This window comes from Chiloscyllium plagiosum, unplaced genomic scaffold, assembly GCF_037043375.1.
Source record: "Chiloscyllium plagiosum isolate Xiang-an unplaced genomic scaffold, Cpla_swu_hap1 HiC_scaffold_10, whole genome shotgun sequence".
NCBI classification, from domain to species: Eukaryota; Metazoa; Chordata; class Chondrichthyes; order Orectolobiformes; family Hemiscylliidae; genus Chiloscyllium; species Chiloscyllium plagiosum.
The window spans coordinates 70,768,408-70,783,112 of record NW_028270148.1 but is presented as its reverse complement, the minus strand read 5'-3'; the positions used below and the strand labels follow the sequence as shown (position 1 = coordinate 70,783,112).

General features: G+C 40.7%; 1 protein-coding gene across 4 annotated transcripts in view; it reads right to left on the bottom strand.

Annotated features, from left to right (window-relative positions):
- Window positions 1–14,705, bottom strand: part of LOC122552907 (uncharacterized) — a 147,521-nt gene that overhangs the window by 114,249 nt on the left and 18,567 nt on the right. For all 4 annotated transcript variants that reach the window (XM_087990975.1, XM_087990976.1, XM_043696112.2 and 1 more), the window contains 2 exons: window positions 5,132–5,199; window positions 2,206–2,253 (listed from right to left, as the gene is read on the bottom strand). In XM_087990975.1, coding sequence (XP_087847101.1) covers window positions 2,206–2,253; window positions 5,132–5,199 — 116 coding nt within the window. The remainder of the gene's footprint in view (window positions 1–2,205; window positions 2,254–5,131; window positions 5,200–14,705) is intronic.

Sequence of the window (14,705 nt, the reverse complement as noted above, 5' to 3'; positions counted from 1 at the left end):
GTGGTGTCATCAGAAAACTTATAAATTAAGTTAGAGCTGAATTTGGCCACACAATTACGAGTGTATAATGAGTATAGAAAAGGGCTGAGAACCCAGCCTCGTGCAGTACCGGTGTTGAAGATTATGGTGGAGCAGAGTCTAGATCTAAGACTTTGGAGATGGGTTTTATTGGAATTGTGGTAATGAAGGTGGAGCTATAATCAGTAAATAGTCTGGCATAGGTGTTCTTGTTCCAAGGATGAGTATAGTGCCAGGAAGCACCATGGACATCTACCATGGACCTATTGTGACAATAAGCAAATTGGAGTCGGTCAAGGCAATCTGGAAAGCTGGAGATCATAATTATAGATGTCAGAGCCATTGGGCAGTAGTCTTTATTTTTGCTTGATTTTTCTTTTGGCAATAGGATGATAGTGGTCTTTTTGAAGCAGCTGGGAACCTCCCATCGTAGTAAGGAAAGTGTCTGCACATACTCCCGCCAGCTAGTCCATGCAGGATCTGAGGTGTTGAGACTAGAGGAGGAGTGGACCAGGTGTACCAGAGGGAACAGTCCCTGCGGAATACTGTCAGGGGAGGGGAGGGGAAATATGCATCTGGTGATAGCATCCCATTGGAGGGAGGGGAAGTAGCAGTCTTTGATCCTTTGGATGTGGATGCTGGGGGGATGGAAAGTGAGCACCAGAGGGACCCTATCAGTATTATGAGAGGAAAGAGAAGGGGTGAGAGTGGAATTGCGGTAATGGTTTTAAACGGCTGAGGGTACTGTTAACCACAATATTAGGAAAATCCTCAGGTTGAAGAAGAATGTGGACATTTTGGATGCCCCCCTGTGGAAGGTGGCATCATTGGAATTGACACAATGGAGAATGAAAAACTGGGCAAATGGAATGGAGTCCTTACAGGGAACTGCATTGCCCAGTTAACTGTGGGAGTTGGTGGGTTTGTAGTGGAGCCCACAAGGGATTATTTGTGGGGGCCCTGCAGGAAGAGCAACCCATATGACTTCTGTGATTTTCAGAAAGGCTGCCTGTCCAGCAGTTGCATTGTGTTTTTTTTGTTTTTTTCTCAATCCAGTTGAGAAAAAAAAGTCTTACTAAATACACATATCCCCCTCCTTGATTCACAGACTGTCTAAAGCTCATGAACTCTGAGCCAAAGTTCCTTGAGCTGAAGACACGGATTGCCGATGTAGTTAAATGCTTCAGCTGCAATGGATCAGCTGACCTGCTATCTTTATTTGCTATTATTCAACTAATTAGTTTTTCAAGTTTAGAATTTTTAAAAATTCATCAACAGGACATGGATGTCGCAGTCCAGCCCTGCATTTATTGCCCATCCCTAAGAGGACAGTTGTGCTCCAGAGAGGAATTAAGAGTTCATCATATTGCTGTGGGTCTGGAGTAACATATAGGCAAGACCAGATAAGGATGGTAGCATCTTCCTAAAGAGCATTATTAAACCAGATGTGTTTTCACCTAACAATCAGGTGGCAAATGGGGTCCAACTCAATGTATGTGTTGATAGAGTTAAGTTGGAATGCCGTGCTTCTAGGAATTCTCGTGCATGTCTCTGTTTGTTCATGAACAATGAACATCAACTAGCCATAAAATAACATGACCCTCTCTCACTAGTATCCTTACATACAGATAAGGAAGGATACCACTCCGACTGGGACAACATATCCATCCTAGGACAAGCCAAACAGAGACACGCATGAGAATTCCTAGAAGCATGGCATTCTAACCAGAACTCTATCAACAAACACATCGAGTTAGATCCCATCTACCACCCCCTGAGAAAAACAACCAGAAATGACATCACCACAGGAAATGACACCACCAACCCAAAGAAACTCAAACATATAAATAGAAAGCAGGAATCATCAGCAGGGCTTCATCTGGAGGCCCACTGAAGATGTTACCTTGTATGGTGACAAAACATCTGAAAATGAACCTTCCAGCTCAGCGAGCAAACCTACATCCAGAACCTCAACCTGAGCTACAAATCTTCTCAAAACTCGATGTTTTGTACTTCATAAAAGAATTGATTTAAACCTGTTACAAAAATTTGTACAATAAACAAAAGCTAAGAATTCTTATTTTTGTCACATAGATAACTAAGGAAAAAATGCATTGAATTATATGTTTCAATGGCCATTCATGCCATAAATTAGATACTTTTTAAAGTATTTAAAATCAGCATTACCTTCAAAACAAGAGTGGTATCTGTCAGCCCAAAGGAGTTAAAGAGAACCTGTTATTTAAAAACACAAGAAGTTTAGATTAATAATTTTAGCATTAAAAAATGAGGAAGTCCATAATAGCACTTTCCATAATACACCAAGAACTAAACATGATTGCCCCCAGTGAGATGATTGGGGTGGGAGATGTGAGATCAGGTAGCTGTGATGTTCAATGTCAGGAGCCAAACCCCAAAGACATGGATGTTGATCTGTAAGAGGTATAATGATCTCACACATAAAGTTAGCAAACATATCTATGAATACTCTACTCTGTGAACTTCACCCCTAGCCTTACATATTGGTCAATTCAAACAGCCCCGTCACTCACTATAAGCAATCTGGATCAATCAGGATCCATATCTGACACTCCTATGCTTCAGCACCCTCTCACACCCACATCTCTTTGCTACACATTCTGACAGCTATTGACAGCCACATCAGCTACATCACAGTTTGCATGACATTCACTGAAACACTTCCTACACTTTATGCAGGACAAAGTGAAACATGACTAGAAACATCAGGAGCAGGGGCTGGGGTTGGACAGCAGGGGGCAAATCTGTGCATTCTGACACAGCAGAAATACTGAAACCATCAGAAAGATGGCAATATTAGCATACCTAATCAGCAAACCCTCTTCTGATTTACAAACTGCAGAAGTTGTAAACATACAACTCTTGTGTTTCCCACACTCTTTACACATTCCGTAGTCTCATGACAATCCATGGCGCCAGCTGCAATATGATAATCAAAGGATGGTTGTCAAGCAACAATGACGATTTGTAAAATGGGTGCACGTGCACAGCATGCATACAATAACAGCTTGCACAGGAAATATTACGGTAGACTACCAGAAATTCTACTACCTATTATTATGTGAAGTAGACGTTTCTGATTTCACTTCAAAAAGAACTCTAATGTTTTTACTTCGCCCTCCCATCCTACACTTTCCAATCAACAGCAATTGCTCCCCAACTTATCCATTCCCTTTTATCTCTTAAAAAGTGATTAAATTACTCCTGAATTTACTAAGTTCTAGGGCATACACCCTAATTTGATAATCATGTCTCATAATTTAACCCTTGGAATTCAGATATAATTCTAGTAAAATTATGTTCCATTTCCTCCAAGGCCAATACAAGCTTCTTGAGGACTGGCGCACAGAACTGCTCAGTCTAGGTGTGTTCTGTCTAGGGTCTTATATAGCTACAGTTTGCTTGCCAAAGGGTCAGATCAGATACTAATTATTCTGCAGGGAAACCAGGTGAAGGCATGGATAAGCAAGGCTACAGAAGAAGGCTAATGGGCAAACATAACCAAATTCCTAATGCACTAAAAGACCAGCCAGAAAGCCTGAACACACTGTCAAGGAGCATAGTGGGGTCTATCACGAACTCATTATGGGTCACTGTGCAAAACCTGGAGTCCATCTATTCTAATATACAAATAGTGGTCAATCTTCTCAGAAAACCTGTCAAGTTCAGCATGATGTTGCTTAACATCACAGCTCAAAATCTATACCAAGTGGGTAATATTTAGAATGCAGTTCTTTCTTAGCTGGTAGACACAAATTCAATCATATTCTTCAAGACAATTTCTAATCAACTTGTTCAGAGATATTAATACACATCTCTAGAGTAGGTGGAACTTGAACCAAGGAATCCTGGACTACAGGTAGGGACACTACCATTGCACCACAGAACATCTAGTTGTAGTCTTCAAGCTATATTTTATTCAACCTTCTCAGATGGCATTACACATCTCTGGAGTAGGTAGGACATGAACCCAGGTCTCATGGCTCAAAGGTAGGGACACTGTCACTGAGCTGCAAGAGCTCCTAGGCACATTTTTCGAATGTTTTCTAATCAAACCATCCAGAAATGTTCTTAAACACCTCTGGAGCAGATGTCATTTGAACCCAGGCCTCCTGTTTAGAGATGGGGACACTATTACTGTATCAAAAGATAATTGAATAAATACTAGCATCTGAAGAAACTGCATTGAATTTGAGATTAGCTCAAGGGAGTTCTAGGTTCAAGTCTCACTGCTGCATGGGTGTATCTCAAAAGGTTGATTTAAACATGGTTAGTCCATCTGTCCCTTTCCACTTAATTTCCGCCCTTTTCAAGAGCTAATGTAATCCAATGAGGAGGCCAGTTTGTGCACTAGTAATGAAGTTTGGACAGTTCTTTGGCTGCATAGCAATCAATTCGCTAATCTCCAGTTCAGTTTGAACTTTTATTTTTCCAATGCCTCAGTTTTAAACAAGGTACCACTGTGGACTCCATACAAGCATTTTACAATGTAAATACCCTTACTTTGATGTTAAGAAGAAGAGAAAGATGATGACATTGAAGAAGTTAGCTTCCTGAAAGTATCTCTCACTTAGATCTCACATAGGTATCTTTATAGTATGCAGAAATGCACGATAGAGAGAGAAGTGCAACAAGGGAGCCTGCTGCCTTAGCAAGGAGATCAGAATCAATACAAATCAGAATTTCAGTACAAAGCAACTTATTCATCAAAAGCATAATCCATCTGTTTATTCTTTCCCAACTGAACATGCAAGCCACACAATGTCCCTCACTTTCTGAGAGCTCTGCCAAATTTTCTCATTAGACCAGTCTCCATTTACCCTGCCATCATCTGACTCCTAAAATTTCAAAGCAGATACAAAAATAAACTCATAATTCGAAGATCAACCCACCTTTAGCATAAAAAAAAGGCAAACAAAATCAATCTTCTCTCTCTACAATTACCTTCTATCACTTTGACTCTTGTAATTAGCACAAACGATTGCGGACTGCATCATGATGAGGAAAAATATATGCAATCTGCAAACTTATTCAAGTAGTAAAAACTACATCTACGTAAATATTCCTCAAGTACCTGCTTAGCAGCAGCTGTGTCTAGTCCTTGCAGAATGCCGACATCTTTGACAATAGTAACTTGATCATCTAAAACAAATATAAAAATATCAGCTGATTTACAGCAATTCAGTTCATACATAATTCAATTGATATAGCTCTTTTGAACATTATCTACATTTTTAAGTATGATATACCAATGCAAATGTATTTGATACAAATGCAAATACAAACTCTCATTAGTTAAAAAGAATTTAGGGCCTATCTACTGTTGTCACGCTTGTTTCGATTCTATTTATTGCCAAGATTAATAGAAAGTGCATTGGATGCAAATCTGTTATTTAGCACCAAATTGCACAAAACTGACTTAATTTGACTTAAGAAAAATGCACTTAATCAAATGCTCGAGGTATAGAGTGATTTTCTCTTTATCAAAGGCACTTACCCTTTGATATTTCTCTGATCACAGTGAGTAAACTAATGGTATACTAATAGTACATCAGCTTTGAAGACCAAGTTAATTAATTTGGAAAATACTTATTTTAATGCTGTACTCTAAATTGGTTCAAATTCATTGTAGTGCAAAGAATAAAAATTTACCTTGGGCAATGGAACAAAAGCAATATTGAATCAGTTGTATGTTATACACAATGAAACTAAATATAAGGAGCTGTGTTAACTGGCAGCCAATCTGATAATGCTCTGTTTGTGTGACAAGCCAAAGTGATTTCCACCCCTTGGACTCTAACCAAACATAGTTATTTTGATTGATGCTAATATCACTGGCTTACAATTTACTATGTTAATTACAACAAACTGACAGTATTCTGCAGCAGTATTCTTCTGAAACTGACAGCAACTTTTTGAGCCCATATGTGTGGATAAAGGTAAGATTATCCACTTTGGTAGTAATCATAGAGTCATATAGCACAGAAACTGGCTCTTCAGCCCAACTCATTCATGCCAACCAGGTTTCCTAAACTGAACTAGTCCCATTTTCCTCATTTGACCCATATCCCTCTAAAACTTTCCTATCCATGTACCTGTCCAAATATCTTTTAGCTGTTGTAACTGTACCCACATCTACCACTTCCTCCTGCAGCATGCTTCATTTACACATCACCGTCTGTGTGAAAAAAGCTTCCCCTCAGGTCCCTTTTAAATTTTGCCCTCTTATTTTAAATCTATGCCCTCTAGTTTTGGACTCCCCTACCCTGGGGAAAAGGTCTTGCTATTCACCTTATCTATGCCCCCCCATGATTTTATGAACCTCTATAAAGTCACCCCTCAGCCTCCTACACTCCCAGAGAAAAAAAGTCCCAGCCTATTCAGCTTCTCCTTATAACTCAAACCTTCAAGTTTCAATAACATCCTTGTAAATATTTTTTGCACCATTTGCAGTTCAATAACATCCTTCCTCTAGCAAGATGACCAGAAATAGGAAGGCAAATTATCTGAATGGCTATAAATTAAGAGAGGGGTGTGTGCAAGGATACCTGGGTGTCTTCATACACCAGTCAGTAAAGGTGCTAGTGCAGTAAGCAGTAAAGAAGACAAATAGTATGTAATACAAGGATTCCAGTAGAGGAGCAGGAATGTCTTGCTCTAATTATACTGGACTTTGGTGAGATACACCTAGAATATTGTGTGCAATTTTCCTCTTCTTATCTGAAGAATTTGAGCAGCAAAGGTTTACCAGATTGATTCCTGGGTTGGCAGGACTGATGTATGCAAGGTTTGTGAAGGTTTGTAGCTCAGGTTGAGGTTTAGGGTGTAGGTTTGCTTGCTGAGCTGTAGGTTTTATATCCAGACGTTTCATTACCTGGCTCGGTAACATCATCAGTGGCGACCTCCAAGTGAAGCGAAGCTGTTGTCTCCTGCTTTCTATTTTTATGTTTGTCCTGGATGGGGTTCCTGGGGTTTGTGGTGATGTCATTTCCTGTTTGTTTTCTGAGGGGTTGATCTATCTTCACTTGGAGGTCGCCACTAGTCAGGTAATGAAATGTCTGGATATCAACCTACAGCTCAGCGAGCAAACCTACACCCTAAAGGACTGATGTATGAGGAGAGGTTGAAATCATAGTTTTAGGATATGGGCAAACTATTTGGGACTCAGATGAGGAGAAATTTCTATACCCAGAAACTTGTGAACCTATGGAAAGTCATCAAGACCAAAACATTCTATGATTTGAAGAAGTAATTAGATATAGCACTTGGGGCTCTAGGGTTCAAAGGTTATGGAGGAGAAGCAGGAACTAGCTATTGAATTGGATCATCAGCCGTGATCATAATGAATGGTGAAGCAGGCTTGAAGGGCTTCTATGTTTCTACCTGGAGACAATAATACGGAAACCCAAAGATTGCTGTGGGTGATTCTATACTTCTCTACAAGATGTACTGTTCAAATATCACCATACTGCAATTAATAAAAAAAATCTATGAATTGACAAATAATTTCCACTCAATCTTCCCTGTCTTATTGTAAAAACCCTTGGCAGTATACTAGCTTCATAGTTAAAAATCACACTACACCAGGTTATAGTCCAACAGGTTTAGGTGGAAGCACTAGCTTTCGGAGTGTCGCTCCTTCATCAGGTGGTAGTTAATGATGGAGCAACCTGATGAACCACCTGATGAAGGAGCGACGCTACGAAAGCTAGTGTGCTTCCAATTAAACCTTTTGGATTATAACCCAGTGTTGTGTGATTTTTAACTTTGTACACCCCAGTCCAACACCGGCATCTCCAAATCATGACTACTAGCTTCATAATTATTATTAACATTGATTCTGCTTTCTCCATATCAATTAAGTGTAAGTTCATGATCCCAATTATATAGTCGAGAAGAGTCTAAAGTGCAAAAACTGAAAATGAGGTTCTGTTTCTCCAGCTTGCATTTGGCTTTGTTAGAAACTGCAAACCTAGAACAGAAATGTTATCATGAGGCCAAGATTGAAATGGAAATGAACCAGAAGGTCATGTCATGCTTGCAGACTGAGTGGAAGTACTCCACAAAGAAGTCAGCCAATCTGCTGTTGGTATCTCAAATGTAGAGGACATCATATTGTGAGCAGCAAATACAGTAAACAAGACTGGAAGAAGTACATGTAAATCATTGCTTCAACTGGAAAGAATATGTGGAGCATTGGATAACGAGGAAAGGGGAGGTAAAAAGACAAATGTTACATTTTCTAGAAAAGTATGGGAAGTTGCCAGGGGAAGGAGTGAAGTGTTGAGGGTAATGGAGGAGTGCAGAAGAGTGCCACAGAAGGAATGATCCCTTCAGAATGCTGACAGGGAGGACAGAGGAAGATGTATTTGGTGTTTGTATCACATTGGATGAGGTGAAAATGCCAGAAGGTGAATACAAAGGCTTTGGGGTAGAAAGTGAAGACAAAGGAAACCATGTCGTGATTCTCGGAGGGCAGGGAAGGGGTCAGGGCAGAACAGCCGGAAATGGCTCAGACATGGATCCACCCCAGTGAGGGGAAGGAAGTGGGGGTCAGGGGGTCGTTTGGATGAGGGATGAAAAAAATATGTTGGAGGTACCAGAGTAGAAGCTAGCATCATCAGAACAGATGGGATGGGGAAACTGGGAGAATGGAATGGAGTCCTCACTGAAAGCAGGGTGTGAGGAAGTGCAGTTGAAGTGATTGTGGTGGGACTGTAATGAATGTTAGGAGACAGCCTATCCCTGGAAATGGAGACAGAGAAGTCAAAAAAGAAAGGTCAGAGATGGACAGGTGAAGGTGAGAGAAGGGTTGAAGTTGGAAAGAATATTGATGAATTGATCCAGTTACAGATGTGAGCAGGAAGTAACAGTAATAATAGAAAAGTGAGACAAGTCAAAGGAAAAATGTTTTTATGAGAAAACAAAGTCAGCCAGACAGAGGAGGGTGGTTGTGGTGGTTGGGAATTGATCAAGCTCCTGGTGCCAGGGTCAAGCATGTCTCCAAAAGGACACAGTACATTTTGATAGATTAGGTGAATGGGCAAAGTTGTTGCAAATGAATTTTAATATAAGTAAATGTGAGGATATTCATTGAGGGCTGAAAAAGTATCGATGAGGGCTTTTTTTTTAGAAGGCACAAAGTTGAATACAGTGAATGTCCAACACAATTTGGGGGTTCAGGTGCATGGCTTTTTAAAATGTATCACATCTTTGGAAGCATGTTTTATTCCTGGATGGAGTTCAATGCAGGTTAACAAGGATGGTAACTAGACTTCAGGGGTTAAGTTATCAGGAAAGATTAGACAAATTAAGCCTTTATTGTCTGGAATTTAGAAGGGGTAATCTAATCAAGGTTATCATGATATCCTAAGGGAAAAATAGGGTAGATGAACTATTTCCACTCATTGAAGATTCTTGAACTAGGAACAGAGTCTAAGAATTAGGGCTAGGCCGTTCAGGAGAGATGTTAGAAAGCACGTCAACATACAAAGAGTAGTGAAAGTTTTAGAACTCTCTTCCTCAGATGGCAGTAAATGCAAATTCAATTATTAAACTTAACTCTAAGATTTTTTATATCAAGCAAGAGTATGAAGGGAAATGAGCTCAAGGCAGTCATATGGAATTAGGCCACAGATCAGCCATGATCTCATAAAAAGGCAGAGCACAATCGGAGGGGGCTGAATGGTTTACTCCTGTTTCTAACTTCTGATGTAAGAAGTGAAGCAACAACTGACCACTGTGGTGGGGATTCAATGTGTAAAGGGATTGGACATCTCATAGTGAAGAGGAGGTAATGAAGATCAGGATGTCTGAAGAACCATGAATGTAGTTGGCAAGAGACTGGACAAGGGCAGAAAAAGTAGATTCAAGATTGGAAGAAATAAATTAAAAAGTTAAGACAGGAAGAAAACCTCATCTTCTCTGGAGATTTTTCCCTCACAGTCTCCCAAATCATTGCAGCCCACCCCTACTCAGCCCACTTCTACCTTCCACCCAAAATCCATAAGTAGAACAGCCCTGGCTGACCTCATTGTTTCAGCTATTCCTGCCCCAATGAAATTACTTCCGTGTCCAGGGCCAGGAACAAATCATGGGTCTCAATGTTACTCCTGCCTGCTCCCAGCTCCTTACTGGAGTAAAACAGCCCATCCCCATACAGCCCCAGTCCCAACCATGGTCCATGCACAGCAGCCAGTTCCTTACCAAAGAACAGTGGCCCAGCCCCTGATCCAAGTACAGCAACCCCACTTTCCCAATCCAGCACAGCGACCCTGCCCTCAACCTGAGCACACTGGCTCCCCTCCAACCCAGAGCCTTAGTTTTTTGGCCCTGGTGTAGGTGCACGTCCAAGGCCCTCTCTATATTGGTGCCACTACCAATCTCGCAGCCAAACTGCTTGATTAAGAAAATGAGTTTAAGCAAAGTGCTACAGAGGAAAAGAGGGTGGTGGAAAGACTTTCACAGCTTAGGATTGTTACAGTTAGAGTAATGTGTGTAATTTCTGCATTTATTTTATAAGAAGATAATTGATCTTTGCAGGTGATACAACAGATTCATTATGCTGATGCCTTGGTACTGAAATAGTAATATGAAACTAGATTGAAAAACTAGGATTTTATTTCAGTTGGCCAATGAAGATTATATGTAAAGAGGCTTAAATTTTGAAAGGATTGGTTTACAGTATGAAGGGTCCAGAACAAGGGTCCAAGTGTAAAAAGCTTAAATTTATCTTAAAAAATTAAAAAATGTAATGAAAAAATGAAATGCCATGGGGGCAACATGACGGCTCAGTGGTTAGCACTGCTGCCTCACAGTGCCAGGGACCTGGGTTCGATTTCAGCCTCGGGTGATGGTCTGTGTGAGTTTATATGCTCTCCCTGTGACTACTTGGGTTTCCTCCGGGTGCTCTGGTTTCCTCCCACAGTCAAAGATGTGCAGGTGGATTGGCCATGCTAAATTGCCCACTAAGTCCAGGGGTGTGCAGGCTAGATGAATAAGCCACGTGAAATGCAGGGTTACAGGGATAGGATGGGGTGGTGGGTCTGAGTGTGACGTTCTTTGAAGGATTGGTGTGGACTCAATGGACCGAATGGCCTGGTTCCACTCTGTAGGGATTTTATGATTCTAGAACAGAGGCAGGAGAAACTCCTTCACAGAGAGCTGTGAGGCAATGGAATTCATGGCACAATAGTTACGTCAACATTCAATATCAGATTGGCTAGCTGGAGGAAGGAAACATGGGCCAAAAGAAATGGCAACTATTTTTAGCTTGCATGCAGGATAAGTATTCACATGTGTGTGCAAGAGCTTGCTTCCATGTTGTAAATTATATCAAAGTTTTATTATAATTTCTGAAGATTACACGGGCTATAATCACCATGTAATCAATACACTGCAGCTTATTTACATAGCCCATAGACAGATAGACATTTCCATTCAAAATAAATTTTATAATTTCTTTAAACAATTTTGAACAAGTGAACAGATGGTACCAGAAGCTAATGAAGAATATTATTGCAGTTAAGTCAAATAAACCATCATTGTGTGTCCTGAGTAGTTTCAAATAATGTTTTTTAATAGTTGCCACATCCAAAAGTGATTTTTTTTTTATTCATTAATGAGTTCATCAAATCATAGAATCCCTACAGTTTGGAAACAGGCCATTTGGCCCAGCAAATCCACTCTGAAAAGTAACTTACCCAGACCCATTCCCCTAACTAATACATCTAATCTATACACCCCTGAACATTATGAGCAATTTAGCATGGCCAATACACGTGACCTGTAGGAGGAAACCGGAGCACAGGGAGGAAACCCACACAGACACGGGAAAGATGTGCAAACTCCACACAGTTGCCAGAGGCTGGAATCAAACCCGGGTCTCTAGTTCAGTGAGGCAGCAGTGCTAACCACTGAGCCACTGTGCCGCCCTGTTGTGAGCTGCCTTCTTCAACCACTACTTTAAGACACCCCAAAGTCTGTTGATTAGCTCAGTTGGCTGGATGGCTGGTTTACAGAGTAATGCCAACAATGTGGATTCAATTCCTGCATCGGCTGAGGTTATCATGTAGGAGTCTCATTCTCAACCTTGCCCTCATCTGAGGTGTGGTACCATTAGCCATCTCTCTTTAACAAGAGAGCAGCATTGCTCTAAGACTTTGGTAACTTTGCTTATGCGGTTTGGTTAGCTTGCACAGCTGGTTTGCAATGCACAGTGATGCCAACAGTTTGGGTTCAATCCCTGAGGTTACCATGAAGGACTCTCCATCTCAACCTCTCCCCTTCCCTGAGGTGTTGTGACCCCACAGAGTAAGCCACCACCAGTTGTATCTCTAATGAGAGAGGAGCCCTATGGCCTGGTAAGACTGGCAATTTTACTTTTACATTCACAATGTCTTCATGAAGGGAATTTCAGCTTATTGAAGGAACGGTGATTTATTTCCAATTCATGATGGTGAGTGATTCGAGGGAGAATTTAGTAGCAGGTAGTGCAGCCCTTGTCCTACTTGTGGACAGCAAGAGATTCTTTAAATATATAAAAAGAGAGCTAAAAGCGAACATAAGCCCCTTGAAGAATGAGGCTGGAGAAATAATAATATGAACCAGGAGGTGGACAATTAACAAGGTGTTGAACAAGCAACAATCCCCCTTAATTGGCAACTCATCACTGCCTCACAAGAAACTAAGCACATTGTGTTTGTCAAAAACACAAAAAGTAGTGACATTCCTACATTGTTACAGGCCACAGTGTACTTTTTGACTGATACATCACAAATCTTGCCATAGTCTACATTGCTCTTATCCCTAAAACTCCTGCCCATAATGTCAGCACAGGCATAGAGGCAGGTGAAGACAAGCAAAATCTTGAGGGAATATAATGTGGAAAAATGTGAGGTTGTGCACTTTGGCAGGAAGTACAGAGGACTGAATATTATTTAAATCAAGGAAGACAGCAGAAAGCTATAGCACAGAGTTTGGAGTCCTGTGCATAAATTTCAAAGAGCTAGCATCCAAGTTCAACTTGTAATAGAAAGGCAAATGGAATGTTGGCCTTTAAAATAAAGGGAATGGAGAAGCAAATAGGAAAGAGTTGCTAAAATATACAAGGCACTAGTCAGGCCACAGCTGAAAATTTGTGAACAGTTGTGGGTCACTTATTGAAGGAAAGGTATACTGTGACATTGAAGACAGTCCAGAGAAGATTCACTAAGGCTTCCTGGGTGTGCAGGAACTGTTCTATATGGATTACTGACTAGATTGGGCCTCTTCTCATTGGTATTTAGAGCAAAGCGAGACAACCTTTATGAAACATATAAAATTCTTAGGGGACTTGATAAAGTAGATGTGGAGAAATCATTTCCCTTTGTGGGAGAGCCTAGGACCAGATGGCATTAACCCAGAGTAAAAGGTTGTCCATTTAAGATAAAGATGAAGAGGAATTTCTTCTCTCAGAGGATAATAAATGTGTGAAATTCTTTACTACAAACGGCGTTAGAGTTGTGTCCCCTCTTGAGTTGTCTATGCTTTGATCAAGATTATAGGAGCAGAGTAGCCTGGGGAACCCAAATTAATTGTCAGTTAGCATTTTGGTCACTGTCGCTACTGTTTGCTGATGATCAGGAGTAGACTGATGAGGTGGCTATTCACTCGGTTGGATCTGTCCTTTTTTATCTGAACAAATGGGCAATTTTTTACATTGTCAGGTAGACACTAGTGTTGTAGCTGTACTGGAACAACTTGGAGAGAAGAACGATAATTTTCTGAAGCACAAGTCTTTAGTACTGTTGTCAGGAATGTTGTCAGGGCTAATAGCAGTATCCAGCAGCTTCAACCATTTCTTGATAACATGTAGCATGAATCAAATTGAAGGCTAGCATCCGTGAAACTGGGAAACACAGCAGGAGGCTGCTTGGTAGTTCTGGCTGAAGATGTTTTCAAATACTTCAGCCTTGGTTTCTGCCGTGATGCATAGGGTTCCCCTATCGTTGAAGATGGAGATATCTATGGAGCCTTTTCTTCCTCCAATTACTTGTTTAATTGTATACTAATATTCACAACTGGATGTGGTAGGACTACAGTGCTTACATTTGATCCACTCGTTGTTCAATTGCTTTGCTCAATCTATCACTTGCTGCTTATGCTTCTTGCAAATGCAAGTAGTTCTGTGGTGTAATTTGACCAGATTGACATTTCATTTTTTGGCATGCCTGGTGTTGCTCATGATATGTCTTCTGCATTCTTCATTGAATCAGGGTTGACTCCTGGTTTGATGGTTAACTGGGGAATTTACCAAGCCATTAGTTTCCAGATTGTGCTTGAGTACAATAATGATGCTGTTCATGCTCAGTAGTACCTCATTGATGACTAATCTTGAGTTTATAATATGTATGAAACCTATACCATTCATAAACATGATATAAAAGTAGAACTTTGCCTCTACAAGCACTATATGGTGGTCACTCCTGCCAATACTGTCCGTTGCAAATGGATCTGTTACAGGTACATTGGTAAGAACGGGGTCAAGTACATTTTTCTCTTTTGTTGGTCCCTTCACCAACTGCTGCAGGCACAGTCTAGCGGCCATGTCTTTGTCCTTTAGGACTTGGTCATTTCATTCAGTCGGGTGTTACCAACTGTTGGCCATA